Source organism: Chrysemys picta, chromosome 14 (assembly GCF_011386835.1).
Source record: "Chrysemys picta bellii isolate R12L10 chromosome 14, ASM1138683v2, whole genome shotgun sequence".
NCBI classification, from domain to species: Eukaryota; Metazoa; Chordata; order Testudines; family Emydidae; genus Chrysemys; species Chrysemys picta.
In genome coordinates this window covers 12,969,041-12,995,329 of record NC_088804.1, presented here as the reverse complement: position 1 = coordinate 12,995,329, position 26,289 = coordinate 12,969,041, and the positions used below count along the sequence as shown (strand labels likewise).

The 26,289-nt window shown below is 41.5% G+C and overlaps 1 protein-coding gene across 2 annotated transcripts in view; it reads right to left on the bottom strand.

Annotated features, from left to right (window-relative positions):
* Nucleotides 1-26,289, bottom strand: part of SLC12A4 (solute carrier family 12 member 4) — a 76,395-nt gene that overhangs the window by 13,398 nt on the left and 36,708 nt on the right. For both annotated transcript variants that reach the window (XM_008166912.4, XM_008166914.3), the window contains exons 3-16: nt 25,821-25,952; nt 17,973-18,119; nt 14,444-14,498; nt 13,024-13,154; nt 12,216-12,457; nt 9,455-9,669; nt 8,137-8,301; nt 7,950-8,048; nt 6,428-6,485; nt 4,709-4,883; nt 3,402-3,520; nt 2,807-2,905; nt 2,064-2,183; nt 113-217 (exon numbers count right to left, since the gene is read on the bottom strand). In XM_008166912.4, the coding sequence (XP_008165134.1) occupies nt 113-217; nt 2,064-2,183; nt 2,807-2,905; nt 3,402-3,520; nt 4,709-4,883; nt 6,428-6,485; nt 7,950-8,048; nt 8,137-8,301; nt 9,455-9,669; nt 12,216-12,457; nt 13,024-13,154; nt 14,444-14,498; nt 17,973-18,119; nt 25,821-25,952 (1,862 nt within the window). The remainder of the gene's footprint in view (nt 1-112; nt 218-2,063; nt 2,184-2,806; nt 2,906-3,401; nt 3,521-4,708; nt 4,884-6,427; nt 6,486-7,949; nt 8,049-8,136; nt 8,302-9,454; nt 9,670-12,215; nt 12,458-13,023; nt 13,155-14,443; nt 14,499-17,972; nt 18,120-25,820; nt 25,953-26,289) is intronic.

The window sequence follows — 26,289 nt, the reverse complement described above, 5'->3', positions numbered from 1 at the left end:
TGTCCAGTGTCAAGCTAATTATTTACATGTAAATTGTGGGCATTGTTTTGAACCCTGCACATGCAACCACAGGCTCAGCAAAATTTGCATTTTGCACATCCAAAATGCCTACCTCCAGTTCTTGGTGTGGGGAGGACCTTCTTCCAGTCTTAGCAAGGCATATCTGGCAGCACTGAGTGACAGACCCCGAATACCATCACCCCATTCCTTCTCTGCACTGCAAAGGATCACATATTTTAGTGAATACATGGTTTGAGATCTGATGATGAAAAGCGATATATATGAGCTAGGTAGTATTATTTCAGCAGTGTTTAACTCCCCTGCTCTTGCATAGAAGTCATAATTACTTTATAACAAATTTACGGATGTGCTTCACAACCTAATGTATTCACTGGGCTGAACTGCAAGATGTATTTCAAGCAAACACATCAGGCAGAGAATCATAGAACTGGAAGGGACCTCAAGAGGTCATCTAATCCAGTCCCTTGCACTCAAGGCAGGACTAAGTATTATCTAGACCACGGGTAGGCAACCTATGGCACGCGAGCTGATTTTCAGTGGCACTCACACAGCCCAGGTCCTGGCCACCAGTCTGGGGGGCTCTGCATTTTAATTTAATTTTAAATGAAGCTTCTTAAACATTTTAAAAACTTTACTTTACATACAACAATAGTTTAGTTATATACTATAGACTTATAGAAAGAGACCTTCTAAAAACATTAAAATGTGTTACTGGCATGCGAAATCTTAAATCAGAGTGATTAAATGAAGACTCGGCACACCACTTCTGAAAGGTTGCCTACCCCTGATCTAGACCGTCCCTGACAGGTGTTTGTCCAACCTGCTTTTAAAAATCCACAATGATGGAGATTCCACAACCTCCCTACGCAATTTATTCCAGTGCTTAACCACTCTGACAGTTAGGAAGTTTTTCCTAATGTCCAATCTAAACTGCCCTTGCTGCAATTTAAGTCCATTGCTTCTTGTCCTATCCTCAGAGGTTAAGAAGAACAATTTTTCTCCCTCCTCCTTTTAACAACCTTTTATGTACTTGAAAACTGTTATCATGTCCCCTCTCAGTCTTCTCTTCTCCAGACTAAACAAATCCAATTTTTTCAATCTTCCCTCATAGGTCATGTTTTCTAGACCTTTAATCATTTTTGTTGCTCTTTTCTGGACTTTCTCCAATTTGTCCACATCTTTCCTGAAATGTGGCACCCAGAACTGGACACAATACTCCAATTGAGAACTAATCAGCGTGGAGTAGAGCAGAAGAATTCCTTCTTGTGTCTTGTTTACAATACTCCTGCTAATACATCCCAGAATGATGTTTGCTTTTTTTGCAACAGCGTTACACTGTTGACTCATATTTAGCTTGTGATCCACTATGACCCCCAGATCCCTTTCCACAGTACTCCTTCCTAGGCAGTCATTTTCCATTTTGTATGTGTGCAACTGATTGTTCCTTCCTAAGTGGAGTACTTTGCAATTTATAAATCACTCCTGTCTGTGGTTGAGATTTCCTTGGGACATCATCATGCATGAACCACACCATGTGCTTCACCATCTGATTTGTGAAGATGAAGTTATACAGCCAAACTACCAGTCTAAGAGACTGAGAATAGCAATCTCATGCATCCCAAGGAAGGCTGAGTTTGGGTGCTGGTTCTCTCCCCACAAGACTCTCTAAAAACCCTTACTGCCTGGCCAATTTATGAGCCAAGAGGAATGGCTTTAGAGAGGGCTCCATTGAGGCCTCCTTGGCTAGAAGTTGTCAAAGGTCAAGGAGGGTAAAGTGGAGCAGGGAACTCGATCCCCAAAATAGGCCTTCAATTCCCGCTAACACACAGATTTCAAGAAACATTTTACAGATGCTTACCCAAGAAACACGTCCTGATCTAATAAATTCTTTTTGGAATCACCACCGCAAAGGAGTTGCAAAAATACTCTCACGTAGGAAACTAATACCATAGACACAAAGCAATGCCCATTCACGTGCCGAACCAATAAATGGTAAGTAAGTCCAAGTCCCCCCTTACCCTTCTCCTTCTGGAAATACTTACCCTTGGTATTCAATGTACTTGTAAATCATGCCCGCAATGAGCATAGCCACCAGAGCATAATACCAGGATGAAATGAACATCAACGCAAGACAAATACTCATGCCTAAAAATGATAAAGCCCTGGGAGGGGGAAAAAATAGGTATTAGCAAGTACCTGGGGAGAAAAAGCTAAAAGCTTGAAGTACCTGCTACAAACCCATTGGTTATTTTAATTGCTTTCCCCCTTGAAGTTTCTCACCTTCTGTATCCTCTCTCCTGAAGAGATGGCAGTAAAAAGCAAACAATAACTTCCATCGCCACTATTGTAATATACTCTATTGTGGGGATGACACTATTACTACATTAATCCCCACAATTCTGGTCCACACTAAACAGAGGAGTTTCTTCCTGCATCCCTGACTACTACCAGATGGATGGAAGAAATCAAGCAGCCTTAACTGAGTCCCTCTTGATAGCCCCAGGGCACTGCAGAATCTTTCCATCTTCTCAGCCATCCTAAGATGGCCCAAGACACAATTTCAGAAACGAGGTGAGTGAGTAAGTTCCTCCATGGCTAGCTGCAAAAGCCACCTATAAAAACACTCCACGCCTGTGATCAGCAGCAGAAAACACACACTAACATCCCCTCTATTAGGAAGCTCTTCCCTCATATGAAGGGTTAACAACAGTCTTTCAAATCCCCTCAGTAGACCAAAGAATACGGACTAGAGTAGACCAAAGAATACACTGAGTCATTTGCTTACCAATGATAGTATTTAAATCGGGGCCGCCAATTTGGAGTTCTTAAAAGTGTTTGTACTGCACATGCCAGATTGACAAAGAGGTAACACATCAAGAAAAACCTGTAGAGAAGGAACAATTTAGCCCACGTTAGTTTTTGACACAAACTGTAATAATGGAAAGGTTTGAATGTCACTCACATAACACCAAAACCAATATCTGTTTTGCTAGCACAAGAGGCTATACCTCCAATTTGTTACTAAAGACGAGCCTAAACTGTTAATACAAATTAGATGTAAAGGTCAGAGACTCTTTACAAATGACTCTAACCAAATTCCTTCTGTCCAGCTGCTGAGCATCAAACATGATACGGTTTTCTAAAGGGAAGACCAATCCAGCTATGTCAGAAAAAAATGTTCACTCATGATATATTTCAGAGGCATGACAATTTACATGTTAATTAAGATGGACGTCAGGTCATTTGTAGTCCTTAAATAATGGAACTTCTGTTCCAATAACTGTTGTATTTATCTAAAATAGAGGTTCTAAAAGGTAATCAAGTTAACAGACTTCAAAAGCCTGCCATATCTATCTCGTAACAGTGACTTTGTTCCTTACATGGAGAGAATTGGAGCCACCATGTCAAGTGAAGCTATAAGAATTCCAAGTTCAGCAATTAATGCTGTTAGCAGAAGCGCCCATGTTGGTTCACCATTTGCTTTCCCATGGCCAAAAACCTGAACAAAAAAAGAAAAGGAACATTATTTATTTGTACTATCTCACTTGACTCAGCTTAACTTGACACTGCTTATAAATACATTCAGTAACATTCTAAAATAAAATCTATTTCCCACGTCAAAGATAGCGTGCAGGGGGGAATTTTCATATCTTTCATTGAAGGACAAGGACAGGAGTCTAGCTAGCCTCTAATCCCATTCTCTAGTCCATTGAGTTTGATGTCACACTCCTTCATGATACAAAAAATATTCATCCTCCCTTCAATCCACACGTGCCTTTTTTTTATTTTAAACACAGACCCTCACTTTAAAATCTAGTTTAAGAGTGGGGAATCCTTGTCCAATCTCCCTTTCTTCTGTTTCTAGGAAGAAGAGCCTTCCCTTGCTTTTGACAAGATTAAGCAAGAAGCTAGTCGGAGAAGAGGCAGTAGTGGTCTGCAACCAGTAGACAGCAACTAAAAAGTGAAGGCATGGCTTCTGCTTCAACATCTGAAACCTGACTGGGGCCCTACTCTGGCAGAAACACCAAAGAAGGGTGAGAGATGACCACTGAGGGCTTGTCTCCATTACCCGCTGGATCGACGGGCAGCAGTCGATCCAGCAGGGGTCGATTTATCGTGTCTAGTCTAGACGCGATAAATTGACTCCGAGCACTCTCCCGTCGACTCTGGTACTCTACCAGGGCGAGCGGTGCAGGCGGAGTTGACGGGACAGCGTCAGCCGTTGACTTACCACAGTGAAGACACCGTGGTAAGTAGATCTAAGTACATCGACTTCAGCTACGTTATTCACGTAGCTGAAGTTGCATAATTAGATCAATCCTCCCTGCTCCCAGTGTAAACCAGCCTCACTCTCAAGGTCCAAATATCCGATAGCGAGAGGGGCTGGAGGAATCTCAGCAGTTACATTTGCTCCACTCCTCCTAGCACCAGATCAAAGTGTAGGCAGGGTTAGTAGTGGGGCTGGTAGGCTTGCGAGCAGGGACTGGGAGCTTGAAGCTTAGTGGCCTGATTTCTGCATAACCAGCCTGCAACTCAGCGATCAGGTTTCTGATATCTGTCAACTACATCTACATATTCCAATTTCCTTCTGCCTGTCTCCAGGAACATAACTTTACCCCACTGGCTAGGCCATGGGGTTCGTGTATGCTGCGTGCAGCACAATGAACGTTATTTAATATTTACAAACCCATAGGAAAGGAATAATGTTGTCCTTTGCTATAGCTTGCAGTAGCCGTGGGGCTCCAGTGAGGCTCTGTAAGCCTGCTCCACAGGTAGAGAAGAATGAGCCTATCACAATGACCCAAGGTGAGGGCCAAGAAAGCGTGCCCACCACTAAGTTCTTGTTCACTGCATCGCCATACCTGTAGGATAAAGAAAGGTTAGCCAGTCTTATATTTCACTTTGACAGAGTCTGTCTTATTCAAATGTAAGCCAACAAGAAGTAGGTTAGATTTTATTTAAACCAAAATTTCCAGCAACTTCTTGAACAAAAAACTGCAATATAGGAAAAAAACTGAATCAATAGCCCAAGCGACCTCCTACAGCAAGCTAACCACTACTGAAAAGAAGGTTGCACCCATTTTCCAAGGACAGCCATCTGAAAACTCGCTTCAGTCTTAAGTTAGTTATAACACTTCTATTGCCTTGTTAACCAAGTACTCGTTTCTGTTTATCTGGTGAGAAGCCATCCTTAGTACATTGAAACCGAGCTCTCCTGTTTATTTAAACAACCAGTGACACCTACGTTTTTCTGCCCTATGTCTTTTAGCATGAAATAAGCACCATTAAGTATGGAAATTGGTTGTACAATTTCAGACTCATACAAAAAGCTTCAGTGATGATAGACCTTTTCAACCAGATTGTAGCCTTATGCCAGACTTTATTAACAAGCAGTTCCCTGCTTGTCCCCTGAGAGAAGATCTTCATGGGAGCTTTCAGAAATGCTGTTTGTAGAGTCCAGCATTAGGATAACTATCATTACGTGATTTACAGGGTTAAGAACCTGAGGGTAAGAAACATGATCGTCAAATGTGGCAACACGTTTCTAATTATAAATGGCTGCTTGGATTTGACCATGTTCACATCCCCTTTTTATTCTTAATTCACAAGTGGGATTTTGGTCACAAGCATTTAAGGGAAACAGCAATCCTTCATTTAAATACCCGTATGTGAGCAAGACCACAAGTGAGCAGACACGATCATACACTATTTTAATGAGCAGTCATTCTGTATTAAAAAGTTTCAGCCATTCAATCAAACTATAAAAAATATTATCCTCCAACTTGTGCCCACACTGCCCACGAGTAACAGAGAGCAAACTATTCATTTTAACAACTATCTGCTAAGATCACATTGGCCCAAGACTATCTATACTATTAGACAAATTCTCACAAATAGTCAATACATTTGCAGAAATCAAAAATTAGTTTCTCAGGAGGAAAAAAGGGCTGAATTCATCACATAATTTATTTGCAAGGAAAAATTTCACCAGGTCTAGTAAGGAGGCAGAAAGGGAGAACAAGGGAGCAAAGGGGAAGTTCAGTGTTCAGATAACATCAGCGGGTTTTTGATTTTCTAGAAAGTCAACTGTAATGACAAGAAATCGATCTCTGAACCTACTACCCCTTGGAACTCAAAAAGCAACCCGTGATGCAAGGCAAAATGGATAAAATGTTCTTCTGAAGACCCTACACTACTAGTGTTTGGAGGGAGCAGACACACAGAGCAGAGGGAAATGTAGAACCCATTCTTCCAAAGTATCCTTTACATTTTGAATGCAGATATGCCTAAGAGGCAGCTTTAGTCAGGTGTGGAGGTGAAGGCAAAGACTAAAATATTCATTGGCCAAAGGCAGGGCACAACCTCCCCTACCATGTTATAGGTAAAATATTTCATCATTACTTACTTGTCTCTAAGTACAACGCCCTCTATGCAGGCTCCAAATAGTAATACACTGCTGAAATCTGGAGTGTAGAGTACATTAAGGAACGTAATTTTATTTAGACATGATCAATCAATGCAATTATATTGAACATCATTAAAGCTCAATGTTTACCCCTGTGCAAATGATTATGATGCAGTGGTATCTTCTGTATAATCAGATATCATGATCACTCAAGGTATGCGGGTCAGTGAGTTGTTAATACCACCCAATGTACCAATCTTTAATAATTAAGAGACAAATATGATTAAATTGTTGTTCCAAATTCAAATTTAAGAAAGACTGGATTAAAGAGACATGGTTAATGTTTTTAATAAAATTTGTTTTACATTTCAAAACTCCCTGGTGGGAGCTGAAAGCCTTAAAGGAGACTGCTTTGAACTGGACGTTAACAGACCAAGTAGAGTAAGCCAGCAACCATGCCCCAAACAGAAGAGCTCCAGTCTGGTAGGAAGTGACTAAGCGAAAGTGTAACTTGGGGAGATCAATTACTGATCTAGACACTATGACAAACCCCGAGGGTCCTGGATGGAGATCAGGTGGAGTGGGCCCAGGTCGCCCTACCTTGCCTCCATGCTCCCCTGTAAAAGCAGCCCGCTGCATACAATCTGGCTGGGACGTCCTCTGAATGACTACTCTGTCAAAAACTGTAAGGCCATGGCCTGAGCACTAGGCCAGCTGGTCACCAGACTGTCCCACTACATCAACGTACAAGCAACAACTTCTGGGGAAAAAAAGGTCAGCTCCAGAAGTACCACACGGAAGCTCTCTGGAAGACAGAAGGAGTATGACATGGAGTACAATGTCCTTTTGATGACAAAGGGCTCAGTCCTGATCTGCAGTTTGGCTGAAGTGTCAGAAGACAGGTTCATTTCCTGGTTCACATGTAGTTTGCAGAAGAGCTTATTAGCAGGATATCAGCAGCTAATTTTAGAGTGGTTTGGTCTACACTGATTCCTTTTATTCCAACTTTCTGTCCCCACCCCAATTCCATTTCTAATTTAACAACCTAGCTACTACATCTTGCCGTCTCTGGCTACTTTGATGCTCCTTGTGTTCCCTTTTACACATTTCGCTTTCAAATTCTTAGACAGCACACAGTGCCCTCCCTTTACTCAAAATTAAAAACCTATTTGTTTAAAAAGGTACTGTGATCTAGAAATTCCTGTATTTAAGGTCTTTCCCCACCTTACCAGCTGGCAGTGTTTTTAATGGATCTCTGCATTCTGCCAGCCCAAGATACCACTGACTGCTAGTCAGCTTTCTTAAAGGAGCAAGTAACAGCAGCCAGAAAGCAAAGAGATAGAGAGGGGAGGAAGTTACATACTCTCAATTGAACCAGTGTTTATGTTCTTTCACTGACATATGACAATTGCAGGGGTATTTATATCAACTGAAAACAGTGCAATGAACCAGGAGCACAAATAATAAAAAAATTCAATTGAGTCACAACGTGCTAGAATTCTATTCTACTTTTAAAGGATACAGACGAGTGACGTGGTGACAATAGCCAGAATTGTTCCGACGGGAATAGATTTTTGCGCATCTTTGAGGTCTCCTGATCTGTTTGAACCAGCCATGATACCTAAACATAGATTTCAGTTTAAGAAAATACCACAAGAGATCAAAGAAAGTTAATTAAAAATCCCACAACCCCCTTTCCCAGTATTCACCAGTCACTGAAGGGAAGAAGATGCCAACTAGTACTGTGAAGGAAGTGGCTATATCCGCAAACACATAAAGGTGAAGGTTGCTTTTCAGCCCTGATACATCAACTGATGGATGATCAGCTTTTTCCAGTATCTCTCCTTTCTCCATATAATTGCTCCACAGATTATCTGGGGGGCAGGAAGAGGGCAGAAAAGGGGTGTTACCACCACAAAAGGAGAGCAGTAAATACAGGCTCACCCAAACCTAACTTACTGAACTCTTAATGAGCTACTCAAAGCAATAACAGACTGGAGTGAAACTTAGTGGGTTACTGCAGTTACAAAACTAAACACACAAAACTTCCAAAACAGAAAAGGTTTCCATCATATTTTCATGCAAACTTTTCACAAGCGCAACAAACATGTTTGGATTATCACCTCACAAATCAACTGCCTGGAAAGGTTTATGCAACATTTTTTGATTCTATGAAGTTAATGAACTGATGTTATATCATTCTAACGTACCACTTAAATAGACTTGCTCTAACAAAGCAACATAAGTTTAGCATTGCCACATAAATTAGGTATATTAAATGAAAGAGTATACATCTACATAGTAACTGAAAAAACCTAAAGCGGTAACCCTGACCAGATATCTGGGTGGAAGTTATTTTATTCTTTAGGAAGTGGAAGTATTATGACTGCATGGATTTGCATTTAACTAATGCTTCGACAATGCATGGAATAAGCAGTGAGTATGTCTGCTAATCTTCCTTGTTAAATAGGAACTTTATGAACATATACACATCACCTGCACACAGAAAATGTTCCCTGTAATTCTTGTTTAGAGTGAGCATTTTGTAGTATTATATGTGTAGCTTTGCAGTAGGTTTGTGGAGAGCAAGGACACAGATAAATCACCTCCATGCACACACTTCTATGCTTCTTCCAGCTAGAATCTACTATGTTATAAATCGAAGTATGTAACATCCTACCACTGCTCTCCAACCCAGACATTTTAGCCTGGTTTTGAAGAGTTATATAGTATGCCCAGGTTAATTCGCCCTACAATATTAATGTAGTTGAGTTTCTATTGCAAATATCAGTCTCATTCAGTCAATTTTGTAGAACTGAGACTAAGCCTCTTATCTAGAAAAACGATTAACACCATCTACTCTTTAAAGTATTCTAACAGTTTTCTTCGAAAGGGTTTTCTTAACTGTAATTAGATTTCTTCAGTACTTTTTCTCTACTAGCATAGAACAGCTCAATCCACCTGAACTGCTCTGCATGCCTCTTAACAAGAGGATTTCCTTTGATCCAACAGTGTTTTGTACCATACCTTTTAAAATGCCACTTGCAGCTCCAGGAATACCTGCTATCTCCGTAACGTTGTTGAGCAGAAAATATTTGTCACAGTTATCAGTGGTTAAGTTAGAACTATGGCAGAAGAGTTCCCAGAGCTTGGTGGCCACAGTCATATTGCCCACAATTGTTGTTTTGGCACAAACATCAAAATGACCTCTCGTCAGGGTCCTGTTGCCCAGCATGCAAATCCTGGAAGGGGAATGAGAGAGTCATTTAGAAGCACATACTAAGCAAAGATGGTTACTCACATCAGATGTTATTTGGAAAGCGTAGCTTTTCCCTTTTCATACACTGGGATTTTAAAGTGGTTTTCCTTCATAACAACTTGTTCCAGATTTGAGACTTTCCTGGGCAGCAGAACCATGAGCGTGTATGTTGACATTGTTGTATTTTAATATTCAATATTTTGAATATTAAAACAAACATGTAATTATTTCTCTCTCCACTTCCCCTCAGTGTCCCACTTCCAGGGTGCAGCTCGGGATATTTTGCCGACAAGTGGGGCTGGCAGTTCTGAAGATCAGCAGCATCTGAAGGGTATGTGCCACCTAATGCCCCTTCCCCCATGAGCGGGATGCAGAACAGATGGAGGGAAAGGATTATAGAGCACAAGCCTTCGATTTGTGAGACCAGGGTCTAATTTCCTCCTCTGCCACAGACTCCCTTTGTGTCCTTGGGCAAGTCTCTTAGTCGCTCTGTGCATCAGTTCTCTATAAAATGGGGACAATAGCACTTCCCTATCTCACTGGGGTGCTCTAAGGATAAATACTTGAAAGATTGTAAAGTGCTCATATAATAAACTAATGGGGCCATATGAGGTACAGGCTGACCAAACCTAGATCACCAGTGTGAATAGGGGGTCACTGCTATGTTTCTCCAGCTGGTTTGTTGGAAGTGGAAAGAAGAGAAATTCAGGAAGTTTCAGTGTGGCTGTAATCCATGACAAAAAAGATATTAGCCAACATTTTTGCTCTACTTTTATGCATGAGTGACTGAAAGACTGTACTTAGAGTAGTTACCAATGGTTCATTGTCAAACTGGCGGGGGGCAGGGGAGAAAAGGGGGACTGTATATATAATAGGGTCCCACAGGGGTTTGTCCTGGATCCGGTACTATTCAATATATTCATTAATTACATGGACAACGGAGTGGAAAGTATGCTTATAAAATTTGCAGATGACACCAAGCTGGAAAGGGTTGCAAGCACTTTGGAGGACAGGACTAGAATTCAAAATGACCTTGACAAATTGGAGAATTGGTCTGAAATCAACAAGTTAAAATTCAGTAAAGATAAGTGTGAAGTACTATACCTAGCAAGGAAAAATCAAATACACAAGTACAAAAGGGGGAATAACTGGCTAGGCAGTTGTACTGCTGAGAAGGACCTGGTGGATCACAAATTGAAAATGAGCCAACAATCTGATACAGTTTCTAAAAAGTCTACTATAATTCTGGGTTGTATTAACAGGAATGTCATATGTAAGACATGGAGGTAACTGTCCCACTCTATTTGGCACTGGGGTACTGTGTCCAGTTTTGGGTGCCATACTTTAGAAGAGATATGAACAAATTGGAGAGAGTCCAGAGAAGAGCAACAAAAATAATAAAAGGTTTAGAAAGCATGATCTATGAGGCAATGATTTTTTAAATGGTCACGTTTAATCTCGGGAAAAGAAGGCTTGGGGTGGGGGGGGGGTGCTAATGACAGTCTCCAACAAGGAAGATTTAGGATAGATGTTAGGAGAAACTTTCTAACTATAAAGATAGTTTAGTTCTGGAATAGGCTTCCAGCGAAGATTGTGGAATCCCCCTAACTGAAGGTATTTAATAACAGATTGGACAAATATCTGTCAGGGGATGGCCTAGGTTTATTTGGTCCTGCCTCTTGACTCAAGATCCTTTCCAGCCCCACATCATGCCAGCATGAGTAGACAAGCAGAGGGAAGCATTCACTAAATAAGAGAAAGCTACAGGGAGAGAGAAACACTGTATTTTAATTTATTCCTGATCATTTGTATGCGAGTTTGGTTTTTGGTTTTTATTTACTTCCATTGAAGTCAATGGTAAAACTCCCACTCTTCACTGCAATGGTGCAGACTGGGCTCTACATGCATAGAGGGGGCCTGTAGAGGGTTGTGGCTACTCATTTAGCATTACGCTACTTTTGTCAAGTGAATAATTTGTCAGATTAAGCTACCCTAACTGCACTGCATAATCCCCTGCTACCGTTGCCTGTGCTCTGCATTCCCTTGTACAGCATGAGCCTGCACTGAATTTAAAACAAAAAGGACTAAGTCAACTGTACTCTGGCTCAGAACTAAAGCAACTTTGCATCACAAAATGAACTGATGCCATGTGAGGAAAGTTTATGTTGTATCTAGAGTATCTGGTTCTCTCTTTCTGTATGAGGGGGAACCGGTTGAAAAGCGTCAACTTCCATCCATCTTCCTCTATCTGTGCAGAAGACCCAAACCTAGTGGAACTGGCTAAAGATGGTAAAGGTTAACAATGTGTTTATTTTAGGCTAAGGAGCTTTGTTTCATGGGTTTATCGAACTATGCTCACTGCAACATAAAATTTATCATTCATAAAGTAAATATTTTTTATAGCACGTAAGTGCTACCATATTTGCTGGGTAACTTTAAAATAACTTCCATTGAATCAGTGCTTCCAAATGGCAACTGAAGATATTTCTGACTTGCAGGTTGACATACCCAGCCAGCAAGATTACTTACGGAAATGCAGGGGGATCGAAGATGGACTTGATAGCACCAGCATAAATGGACAATATGGATATTATTACACAGGCCAAGAAGAGAGAAGCAAATTTGTTAACATATTTCACTCCTACAAAAACTACCACAGCCATAAAGGTGAGGAATATGGTTCCATAAACTCGCATGTTGTTCAGTGTAGCACTAGATGTATCATGGGCACCAGTGGAATGAAAAATTGCTGCTTGTGGTGCAATGTATGTCTGAAATAGAAAACAAAAAGTTATCTAAAGGGCTGCAGTAAGACAACAAGAGTTTCAAATATACTTTCACTTATTGCATGTTTCAATTTTAAATAAGCGTTACATACCAGAACATTTATTTCAATGTAAATCAATTCTCTATTTGCAAAATACATTGAGCTAGGGTTCTTCACCCTGTAGAATAGTCAATCGATATGGGCAGTTTTGTAGTTTTACCTCCATAATACAATTAACTAGCCTTAGCTATGCCACTGACTCACTGGGTGGCTTGAAATAAGTCACACTTCAACTTACATTTTCAAATGTGAATAGTGATTTGGGGAGTCTCTGTTTTTTTATACCAAAATGAGACACCTTCAAGGGCCCTGGCTTCCAGAGGATGGACACTGCACTTTCTGAAAGTCAGGCCTCTAGAAAAGAATAAAAGTGGCACCCAATAATCACGTTTGAAAATGTAAGCCTTCATCCTCTATGCCTCTTCAAAATGAGAATAATTCGATCCCTATGAGGCAGGAATTCTGCAGTAGTTTCTACATGTAACTTGCCACATAAGCATTACTACTCACCAATAAAATCTCAATGGCACCAAGTATGTACATAGCTCCTGCAAATGTTGTTCCCAAGTAAAAGCACAGTCCCACAGCTCCACCGAACTCTGGACCTAGGGACCTTGAGATCATGAAATAGGAGCCACCAGCTACAAGACAGGAAAGGGAGGTGGTATTTTCCAGAATATTTTTATATTACGAATGCGACATTTTAAAAAATCCAGAACATGTATACAAAGTTATAAATTGCATATCCAGCTTTTTTCAGATCTTTACCAGAAATACCTTTGTTTACACAACAGCAAACTAAACAAAGATAGCTCTCAGTTGCCTAGGCAGCATTCAGCAGAAATACAGGATATTAAATCAAGCCTTGTATCTTGGCTCAATCCAGGTTTCCTCCCCAGAAATGTATTTAAATCTTTTACATTTGGGGACAAATGCACAGGTGGGTGCTAGTAATTTGCAGTGACCGAAATCCTGAGGGTGCTTATGGTATTTAATCTATTCTTATTCTATTTTGCAATTTCCCATTCTATACAAATTTGTTAGACTCAAAAACAAATCATATTCTCACCCTCTTCAGATAAGAGAAACAGTCATATGCACAGACAAACTGGGTAAATGAAGGGCTACAACACAGATGAACTAAGTTACATGCAGTGCAAATCTGTTTAGTGTCCAATGAAAGATTAGCTAGTATCACCAGTCTGAAGAGTGAGCTACATTTTAAGTTCCTGGATTTCACATTTTGTATACACTGAACTACTTTTCTTCCTCATTAAATCAGTCCCTCAATCTGCTGTGAAGTTCAGCTTGATGGGATCTGAAGAAAAAAAACCCTTAGAAAAATAGCAGTGAGACCATAGCAATGGTGGCTATGTCAATACAGGACATGTTTTTCAAACATGTGTTGCCAACCCATGATTTTAGCAAGTCACCATGTTTCTTAAAAACCTGAATCTGGGAGGCATGTGATATGGGGAGAATCTCAGCTTTCGTTTAAAATAATTACAAGCCCTTATGGTAGCAGATCAAGGTTTGAAAATGTGGCCCAAACGTACCTTAAAGAAAGAAAGAAAAAAACAGGTACTTTGGCTTAAAAATCATGAGGTTTTTTTTTTTAATCTGATGGGTTTGGGAGGGGAGGGGGCAAGAGAGGGCCTGGCTCATGATTTTTTAACACTTTGGGTTGGCAGTTCTGGAGAAGGTACAATACAGTTCTTCACTTGACATGTCCGGACATTAGTTTGCCTTCTCGTCTAATTTCAATGGAAAGCAACAAAAAAAAAATCTACATTTATTAAACCACAATCTTCTAGTTAGCATACAGATTTGCACATGTTTACAGTTGTATTTACAGGGAGGAAATGTGAGTCAAAATGGATTACAGATGTGCTATTCTGACTGAAGTGAGGAATTTGCTAATTACAATTACCTGGAACTACACCATTTGTTGCTATTGCACTCATTGATATGGCTGTCAGCATAGTCTGTGGAGAAAAAGACAATGGATATATTTACATAAGTAAGTCTCAAAAATACAGTTCTTTCCCTGTATAGTAAAATAAGCAAAACAGAAAAAGTTGTCAAGCTTAAGTAGGAATTTACAGCATTTCTGTTCTACCCCATGGTAACAGAACGTACCCCTGTATTCACGCCATATACACTACTTACTCCTGAGGGCATTCTGCGACAAAAAATTAAATATTCTGCGCACATTTTAAAATTCTGCAAGTTTTATTTGGCATGGCATAGGGAGCACAGGCCACTGGTTTTACGAAGGTGGGAGATCACCCTGCAGCCTCCCCACACCAGCACCCCCAGGACACGGACTCAGTGGTGAGGCTGCACCCGAGCCTGACACAGCACAAGGCCTGGGCCTGCCCCAGAAACACCCTGGGGCCCCTGCCCCTCTGCGGCAGGATCCAAGTGTGGAGGGGCTCAGTGTGGGGGAATCCAGGTCTGGGGTGAGAGGATTCTGTGTGGGACAATCTGGGTGCAGGCAGCTCAGTGGGGGGGTCTATGTGTGGGGGGATCTAGACAAACAGAGGCTCGTTGGAGGGTGGGGGTTGCCAGGTGTAAGAGCAATGGGACTCTGCAGGGGCTTCCAGGTGAAAGTGGTTGGGGTTCAGCAGAGGGGTCTGGGTGTGGGGGAGTGGGGCTTGGTGAGGTGAGGGTCTGGGTGCAGCTATTTGGGGGTCAGTGGTGTGGGGGTCTGGATGTGGGGACTCAGGGTGGTACAGTGGGATGGGGCTCGTCAGGGTGGAGGTTTGAGTGCAGGGAGCTCAGTGGGGGGTGGTCTGGATGCAGGGGTGGGGGTCTGGAGGCAGGAGGTCTCGGTGCATGGGGGCCTCCAGATGCAGGGGTTGAGGTTCAGTGGGGTGGGATTCGGGTGTGGAGGGCTAGGGGGGTTCTGGGTGTACGGGGTGAAGGTTCGCAGGGATGTCTGGGTATGGGAGGTCCAGATATATGGGGGTTGGGCGGATGGGGGAGCAGCTCCCCTTACAGTGACCCCTCGCCCCACAGCTAAGGAGCGATGGGGCAGGAAGCAGGGGAGGATGCTGAGATTCCTGGGGGAGGTTTCTAGGGGTGGGTCTGACACAGCCCCAGCCCTTCCTTGCAGGAGAAGAGGAAATCTCATCCTTCCCTGCCTCCAGCCCAGCCGGGACTAGTAGCTGATCCCAGCTCAGGGTAGGGGCCACTGGCTGGGATGTCCCCAGCCCTACAGTGATTTACCTCTCCGCCGGCTACTCTGGGTGCCTGAAACAATGTACCTGTGCAGCTAGGGAGTGGTGTGAAACTGCCTTTGCAGCTTCCCTTTGCTTCCCTGTCAAAAAGTCTTTTTTCTGCAGGGAAGCAAAGAAATCTGCGGGGGATATGAATTCTGCGCACATGCAGAATTCCTCCAAGAGTACCTACTGTAATAATCTTTGTACAAAGTATGCCTTGTAAGTTATCATTTGAAAACTCAATGTGTTGATCAGTATTGTTCTGATAAAATCTGTGTGGCAACACTGAAGTTATAAGATTCTATTGTATGGTGTTATTAATAGATGGACCAAACTGAGGTAGGCAAAAGGTAGTTTGTATCTCAAACAAAGGAATGTGTGCTCTGATTAATTTGCATTTAAGCAGTAAACAGAGTCATCAAGCAGGAAGGGAAACAAGGGAAGCTCCAATAAGTGAGGAAAAAGCAGCAGGGAAATCCTTTCCTACAGACTTTTTGTCTCCTAGCACACAGGTGGAAATATTTTTCAAGAAGGGGACTGAAACTATAAAAAGGAGGGACAAAGACCCCAAGGTACACTTCAGGCATGCACAGACACACACACACCCCTGACCTAAAATGACAAAGAAAGCATTCACTGGATTCTGGGAGAAGCGGTCCTGACCTAGGGTATTTGGTCAATAAGAGAGCTAAAAGCATATGGTGAGAAACTTTGCTTGACTCTAATATAGTTTAAGTTAGGTACAAGTAGCATTTTAACTTTATTTTCTTATAACCATTTCTGACTTTTATGCCTCATTACTTGTACTCACTTTAAATCTCGCTCTTTGTGGCTGTTTTATTGTTTTATCTAATCATGTGTGTTTAAATTTAAGTGTCTGGGAAACTCCATTTGGGGTGGCAAGTTGTGTGCATATTATTTCTATTAAAGAAATAATACACGCTATATAATTTGTATTGTCCAGAAGAGGGCTGGGAAGTACAGGACATACATTTCTGGGGGGAAATCTAAGATTGGAGGTGTGTTGGGGTCACCCTGAAGTATAACCAAGGCTGGTGAGATCCAGAGTGTAACCCAAGTGTGGCTGGCCAGCTGCAGTTACACACAGACATGCAGGGTGTGGCTTGCATGCTGGACGGCTGTTTGTGAGTGGCCCAGGTGGGAACTGCTTCAACCAAAGCATTGTAAGGCACCCAAGGTTGCAGGGTAGGGTTGTAGAACACAGTTGCTCAGTAGTCTGGATTGTACCCTGGTATGTCACACCCTCCAAAGGTCATTTTCTCAATGCAGAAAACTCATCGATTTCACAACAACAAAAACAATTTAACAATTAAACTCTTCAGCCTTTCATGTGGGAGATGAGTGTGGCTTGCACATGCAGCGTAACAAATGTGCCAAAGGAGAAGAGCTTTGTAAGACTTCACACATTTACTGTCAATTCTGCTTGGACAATATTGTGGGATCTGAATTTCCAAACCCTACCTATAAGAGTGTGGCTGCTTAACTGCTTAGATTGCACATGCAATGCTTAGATTGAACAATTTATCTTAGAGCCACAAGGTAGATTCACCCATAGATCATGGCAGGGCCCCCTTCACCACTCTTTACTACCCAACTAACTTAGGCCAGGCCTACACCAGAACAGGTTTGCTGGCATAGCTATCCCAGAAAACCCTCCTAGTTTAGTCGCAGTTTATACCAGCAAAAAAGTGCTTTTGGCAATAGAGGTTACACCATTTCCCTGAGCGAAATAAGACTACATCTGAAGTGCTTTACCATCATAGGAGTACCAGTATACTATACTGGCAAAGAGTTCCTACTGTGGACACATGTATACCAGCAAAGCTGCACTTTGTAAATTCCCACACACACACCCCCAAGCAAAATAAAAATAGCTGTAAAGCAGCGATTCACTGATACAGATCTCTTCACATCCTGACCAACATAGCTATACCAACAGAAGTCTAGCCTAAGTTAAACTGGCAAAAGCACTTGTACACCATTATAACTGCATCTACGTTAGGACTTTTACCGTTATAGTAATGTTTACCTCCCCCTCCCCTCAAAAAAATCACACCCCTAATTGACATTACTATGCTGTCAAATGTTTCTGGTGTAGTCCTGGTCTTAGTCCTACACACATGTATAGTTAACCCCCTTAGAGGGGCACAGTAAAAGCTTTGCAAGAGGTACACACATGGTATGAGACAGGTCTTAATTTGATCATGTACTCACACAACAGCAGCAGATTAAGACTATCAGGAAGGACTGTAGAACTCCTGCTGTTCCCACCATCCATGTCAACCGAAGGAAGAGAATAACCCCAAAGATATTCTGCATACATGGAAGGTACACTCCCATCAGGGTGCCCATGCTGGGTGACTGAAAATAAACACATACATCAACTTTCATTCACTGGGTAACTCAAAACTAGGGTTTAGAACACAGAGGAGGAAAATAGATTTCAGCTATTTAAATGACATCATGCTGTGATAGATTATAATAAAAAGATACACCACTGTTACAATGCTGTACTTCCAAAAAACCTCAAGAGAATGGTTTAAACCAAAACCGTTGGTTGACTGGCAACAAAATTTGGACCAGGCTGCAAGCTCTTCATTTCAGCCCCACCTCTCCAGCAGTTACCAACTGAACATATTTATATTCTTTATTATTAGTACTGTGGTAGTACCTAGAAGCACGTAGCAAGGAGCTGGACTCTGCTGTGCTAGATGCTGTACAAACAAGAACAAGAACCCAGCCCCTGTCCAAAAAACTTACAATCTAAGTAAAGAACAGGTTTATCCCCAAAAGTTCAGTGTGTTTCCAGTTACAACTACCACAAGATTTGGAAACAGCTTTGAGAAATGTGCTATATATTTTCCATATCTTTACATATTAGGTTTATACAGTAAAACCTGTGTTCTCCAGCACTTTACCAACTGGAAAGCTCTATAAACCGGCATTTCTGATCTTCATTGAAAGTCCAGTTTATAGTCCGGTTGGCGTGGGGTCAGCAGGCTCCCTACCTGCCTCTGCGTGACTCCCCAAATGTGGCAACATGTCCCTGCTGCTCCAAGGCGGAGGAATGCCACGAGGGGTTTGGAGTGCAGGAGGGGGTGTGGGGCGCGGGCTCTGGGAGGGAGTTGGGGTGTAGGAGAGGGATTGGAGCAGGGGACTGGGGCATGGGAGGGATTTCAGGGTGCCGGATCTGGGCGGTGCTCACCTCTGGTGGCTCCCTGCAAGAGTGACATGTCCCTGCTGCTCCTAGGCGGAGGACTGGCTAGGCAGCTCTGTGCACTGCCTCCGCCCCTCCCCAAATGCTGAAACTACCAACTGCCTTTTCAATAGGATTTTGCATCATGTTGCTGACGTGAGGTGACACCACACTTCTAGTGAAGAACAGGCCTTAGAGCATGGGCTGAGCAATTCTCAAGGGGACACTTGGGAGGCAGGAGGGGGAGACCAAGTCCAAAGAGTCTTAGACTGGATTTTTGATGTTTATTCTTAGCTCCTTCTGTAACTCAAGCCAACCCAAGTAATTTTTTAGCCATTGCAATTTGTGTTTGGAGAAGAGTGGGAGGGCGGGAGTTGGCAGGAGGGGAGGTCATGTGTTCTGTTCTATTAGACTGCCAGAAGGTGGCTGATTAATGATGCAGTCAATAACTGTTCCATCATACAAAAAAAGCTATCATTTGTGTAGCGAATAGTTATTGTACTACAACACTAACGGAATCAACGTGGCCCACTATGAAAATATGTTTTGGCTTTTCCTTGGCGTGTATGAAGAAGCAAGAAATTATTGTCCCATGATGCTAATGGAAGCTGTGTTTGTGCACAGACATCCTAATTAGAAGTGCCCTAATTCAAATTTCAGAAAAGCTGAACACTCATTGGAAGAGCTGTTCAAATTATTTGTTACCAGGCTCTCAGAAAACAAATTATGAAAATATTCTTAGAAACTTCCTTAGTTCACTGTTTTATCTTAAATTGTGTAGATATTAAATCTAGGAGGGTGCTACGTAAGGTTGTGTCTATTCATTGGGCCGAATGTGCAAAGATCCAAAAAGACTTCTAGATATCATACTAATGTCTCTGATTTGAAATTAACTGCCCTTGCATGCTCTGAAGCACAATCTGGTACATTACACTCACATTTTAGTATCCCCACTAAGTTTGTCAATCTGGATAAAATTTGTAATGTCTATGCAGATACTTTATTTTAAAGGTCTTATGCTCACTAACAAGAGAAATGTCTTAGAAAGGTTGTCATGCTGTGTGTAAATTACACAAAACATTTAGTCTTTGACATGAAACCAGGAGATCTAACTTACTGTGAATTTGCACTGTACTCATTCCCTAACATACTACTTTTGTTTACTTGCCATAAGGCCTGCATCATTACCTCTGCTAATTCTGGCTTTTGTTTTAAATACTCTCTCCTTTTTCCCCTCCAAAAACAGGATAGTATAAGGTGCTTGATATTGTTCAAGGTGTTTAAAAATTCAACCAAATCTGTGTGCATATAGTTTGCATTTGAATGTGTTTGAAATGCAGTGTATAACAACTCAAGGATTGATTTGCACATTAGACTGCCTGGCTGTGGCAGCAGGAGCTAAGTTTACAATTGCAAGGGTTTAATAGAGCATATTGAAGCTTTCAGGCCTACAGTCAAATCAACCCTAACAGTGTTATCAACTCCCAGCATTTGAGGTGTTTTTCTTGCAGCCTCCTCCCCCCAACCTCCCCAGCAAATAAAGACCGAAAAATTATCATTTTAGAAATCTCATGTTTTGGAGTGCCTGAATCACAATTTTTGAATGCTTGGGGTTGCAATACTATTAAAAAAAATAACTTGTAGCAGCTGCCATTAAATTTTCAAAGCTCAGAGCTGCAAGACAGTCTATCCTCCTTTGGCTGGAAAATTAAACTTCCGAATGACAGAATAGTGAGTAAAATTGCCTTTGGTTTACTTGACTCTCTCTCCTTCCCCATTCACTCAGAGCAGTAACACAATTAAATTAAGGCTCAGTAGTGCACTCCTCCCCGTCCCAGCCCCTTCACCCCGGCATTGTTTGTGCGCTTTACATCAGCTTGGGCCACACCTTTCCCTCTGACTGGCAACTTGCCACTTCCACGTCCTCTTCTCTGATTGGCATCTCAACTCTCTTGCTCTGGTTTCAGAGTAGCAGCCATGTTAGTCTGTATCCGCAAAAAGAACAGGAGTACTTGTGGCACCTTAGAGACTAACAAATTTATTAGAGCATAAGCTTTCGTGGACTACAGCCCACTTCTTCGGATGCATATACTTTATAGTATATGCATAGAGTATATGCATCCGAAGAAGTGGGCTGTAGTCCACGAAAGCTTATGCTCTAATAAATTTGTTAGTCTCTAAGGTGCCACAAGTACTCCTGTTCTCTTGCTCTGGTCCCTCTTCCCGCTCCCCCTTTAGCCTCTTCTATACCAAGTTACAATCTTAGTCGTAAAGGGAAAACATTGTGCATTCATTGCATACTTTGAGAATTGCACAGCAGTACAGCTTAAGAGATGCCCAAATCACAGCATTACTAAGTGCACCTCAGACATAAGTCGTCACTGGGTTGTTGGTTTCGTTACCCAATTAAAAATACTGCAAACAAAGAAATGAAGCAGGAGAACAGTTTGCACCAGCACCAGTGATTTGCAGTGACTGAGCCCTTCTCTACATCCTCTTATGTCAGCAGATGCTGCTACTGTCAATGGTTATATGAAACTAGTCAATAGAAGGCAATCAGAAATAGCAAGGGCAATATTATACCGAACAGGCTTGTCAGTACCAAATGGGAAAACTGAAATACTACTCTAAAGATTGCACTGAGCTAGTAAAATAGCAGATATACTGACAATCGGCAAATGGTAAAAAAAACCCTCATATCTTCTATGATAATTATCTGTTTTCAGCCAGGCAGCCCACGCTTCCACATGTGTGGTATCCACTTTGATCAGCTTCAAACACGTAACTGACGCAAGTTATTGATTTGAGCTAAAGGACACCACTCCCCTTGTGCTAGCCTGATTGTTTTTCTAAACAACTGGCTTCAGGGCCCAAAGAAATTGACAACTGCCATTACCAGCCACCCAATATAAGTAACTGAGGGTGCCACAGAACTGCCCCAAAAGCCATAACTACAGACATTTGCATAAAGCTGAACTGCCCAGTTACGTTGTAGAAGCTGAAGTAGGTAAACTGATCTCCAATATGGGAAGTAGGATATTTATTATTCATGAATCCTAGGACTGGAAGCATAGGACTGGAAGGGACCTCGAGGGGTTTTCTAGTCCAGTCCCCTGCACTCATGGCAGGACTAAGTATCATCCAGACGATCCCTGACAGATGTTTGTCTAACCTGGTGTTTGAAGCACCATAACTGTGTCGGTGCTTTACTACAGACCGTATTCATACTAACCTAAAAAGCAAAACAAAATCCCTGCCACCCTCTCAAACAGAGAGAAGGTAATTGGTAATGTATCTTAACACACAGCAAGGAGCTACAAAACAACATAACACTGAATACTAAAAACTTATGGCAATACTGAAGCAAGGTGAAATAGTTAGTGAGCCATACTCCATTTAAGTTTGTCTATTCTTGACACTTTCACAACTGAGCAAATCTTCTAAAGAGGATGGGGGGGGCGAGGTGAAGATACATTATATGGAATTTCTGTCTTTTCCACACTGCAAGTGTTTGTGAAAAATTTTCAAGTCTCCTTCAATCTTGTAATTTTAGTAAGACCAGTAAGATGCAAAATTGTCTTCAAAATCTAAAGCACCACATGATCTAGCAGCCTAAGCATACAATTATCTTTCCATGTCTCCCATTCACAGGTCTTTAATACTTTGCACTTGCATACAAGTGAGTTTTCTGATTTTAAGTGGCAGTGATTTTGGAAAGGAGAGCCTGCCTGTGCTAATATGGCTCTGGTGAAACCGGTTGATACCGACAAGCATAGCAGGAAGCAGAATTCACTGAGAGATTTGTCTTCTGTCAGCAGTTTGTGGAGATATAATTTTTATTTATAGAAAAGACTGCATTATTCATGCAGCTTAGCATTCCACATCCAATGATCAATTTAGGCATATTAGATGAGGTGGGAAAGCCAGACCATTAAAAATTCACACCTGCAACATGCATCTAACAACACATATTGAGATTTTAAGGAGTTGGGCAACAGAGATTCACAGAGTCCAAACCAAAAAAAAGCTCATATTCCTGTTCCAGCATTTCCCTATGGAATGTCAATTCAAATGACTGAAGAGACAGGGTGAGTGAGATAATATATTTTAATGGACAAATACATTGTCTCTCTAATATCCTGGGACTAACATAGCTACAACAAAACTGCATAATTCAAATGATTGATATGCAATTTACTTTCAGCCATACTAGGTGAGTACATTTGCTGGATGTAACTGGTGTATCATCCAGCAACAGATGCTAATATTTAATAGCAGAGTGTCAAAGTTTAACTCCCCATCAAGATAAGTGGGGATTTTGTGCCTTGGTGCTACTGTTTCCTTGAGTCAGTATTTACACTTCAAAAGGAGAAATAGAAACTTTTTAAAATAAAAACTGGAAACCTGTAGGAAAATCCCATTTCCACAGTTTCTGAAGGCTCTCTCAATGCTCTCTCCATTGTCTCTGCCCATGATTTTGCATTCCTCTTTGGTGACTTGAATTAGTATTTCATGTCTGTATTCAACTCCCTAGTTTTATATTCCAAATGACATTTGACATCCTCACAGCTTTAATGTTATTTGAATTCCTCCACCCCATGCCAACTACAATTAATTTAGATTACACACAACGGGACCTTTACTGTAGTGTCCTGCACAAAAGACAGACACTCTAGGCAGAAATTCACTAACTGGAATTCCAGCATACACAGTGTACTGAAACACTAGTTCAGGATAATGTTTTCAAAAGCTTTGAGTTACCCAGAGACTACACTACAAAAAGTTAACACTGTGCAAACAGATGGGCCAGAAACTAATGCAGGAACAGTGGGTTTAAAAAAAAAAAAAAAAATCAGTCCTACCCATACGAGAACAAAATGTGCTTTAACCATGTCAAGTTCTACTGTGGCAGGACCACAAACCACAACAGTATAGCTTAAAATGGGACAACTGAGACTTATTGTTATAGCACAAATGGAGTTTCACTATATACAAGTTCACTTTAAGGGCTTGTCTACACTTACTGCACTGCAGCTACACCGCTGTAGCACTTAGCAAAGTCATTACCTCTGCGGATGGGAGAGCTTCTCCCATGAGCATAGGTACTACACCTCGCTGAGAGGCTGTAGCTATGACAACGGGAGAAGCCCTCCCGTCACATAGCGCTGTCTACACCAGCGGTTAGGTCAGTATAACTGCATCCTTCAGGGGATTTTCCACACCCTGAGTGATGTAGTTATACTGACATAAGTTGGTAGTCTAGACCAAGCCTAAGTGGGTTACATGATATATGCAGTATCTAAATACAGAATATTTTACAACACCATGAATTACTCTGCTAGAGACTGATAATACCATCTCAACTTCCTATCATTCCCTAATCTCTTCCTCACTGAGGCTGGAACCAGCTACCAAATTCTCTGCAGTCTTTTTCAAAGGGAAAAGAAATGGCTGGCTTCCAGATGGCCAGTGTAGAATACCAGTGTGAGGTGTCATTTTATCTTAAACAGTCTTTAAATAACACTAACAATGGCCAAAAACCGTGCCATTTCAAAAAGTTAAGGATTTTGTCTACACTATTTCTCTACATTCTTTATTAGAGTAATTTCTCCCAATTTTTTAGGAAGAACAGACTGAATAATCAATTGAAATTAGGCACTCCCATAAATTAACAGGAAAAGACAACCGCTCATGCATGATTTTAGTATTATGCCCAGACAAACAAACTGATATATATTCCCTTTCAGGCATAACCTTAACTATTGCATATAAATATATAGTTAAGGGTATGCCTAAAAGGGAATCCAAATACATTAAGGTATCAAAATGCACAAACACCTAAATAAGCTAACTCTGTCCTTTAGCGACATCATAATAACCATAACACTGAGGCATTTTCATGCTTCTGGTCCCAGATTCAACTAATTTTTTTAACAGGTGTTGGGTCTGGTGACTCCACTGAAATCAGAAGGGACTACCTGTGGAGTGAGGGTGCTGGAATCAGACCTTTGGCATGGCTTTAACATGCATTCCCTTTGAAAGTGAATTGGCAGTCTTCAGTGTTACTGCCTCTGTCTTTTTTCAGATTTCTGTACGTATGGCAACACAGGATGACAATAAATCTGTACTGTTCACATTTCACAGCAGTTTACTTGAAAACCTTTTGCTGAACCTTTGCTTGAAAACCTGCAAGCAAAGCAGCAAGACCTTTAAATAGGAAGTTTAGCCTTAATGTGTTGATTTTTTGTACCCTGTTGAAGCAAATGGCTTGATTTTCAGAGATACTGGACAACTGCAGCCCCTACAGAGGATAAAGGGAGCTGCTGGTGCACAGCACCCTCAAATCAGGTCACTAAACCTCACCTGCTACAGTGTTATTAGAAATGGGGCTCAAACAGGAAGCCTAAACACACACACTTCCGCCTCTAAAAATGGTTTTGAACTCAATGTGACAACTCACAGACTAAGTTTCTATTTCAGGTGAATAAGGGTGGCAGAAACAGGCGGTAAGATTTAAATGAATGATTTTTGTGACATTGTGACCTACTTAATCAAACTTCCAGAGAATAATAATACTAAGACTATCCAAGTGCACTGGAATGACTAGATTGCTTAAGCATTACTTCACCTCTGATTTTCTCAGTCTAGAAACAAGAAATTACAAGTAACTCACTGCGTTCATTTGGGGCCCAGTCCTGCTCCCAATGAAGCCATGTCATGTCATGGCTTCCATGGTGGGGGTGGGGGGAAGAGGATTAGATCCTTATTCAGAAATGGTGATGAAGCACAAGGAATTTCAGAACTCTCCAACTGCACACATAAGCAATCTCAGTTACAAGCTGGCCATTGAGAGAAGTTCTACTTACTTTTGATACTTTCCTCTTTGAACCTTCAGCACTTTCCGCCTCCTCATGTTCTTTGGCTCCCTGAGTGAGATTTGTGTAGCTGACCAACTTACCAAGCAGAGAAGATACCTTTGGTCGTATATCCAGTTCCTCCTGTGGAGGAAAACAACTTATGTAAGCCAAAGCGGTCAGAAAGAACAGGGCGGATCATATAGCCCTTTGGCAGGGCTGGAGATAAACTCACTGAAAGAGGCTGCAGTAGAATAAATGAAATATTCATTTTGTCTGATTTGACTAGAGGACATTTGGGCTTTGAAAGCTGTCTTAGGAAAGGTTTACAGTTATGGGGAGTCAAAGACAATAGGGACTCACCTTCTACTTGTCATGAATTGGCAATGAAGTGCAAGGGAAAAAGAGCTCTGAACTCCAGGATTTCAGGAAAGTGAAAGATTTGCAGTTGACTATTATGCATATCTTGGGTTAACATTAA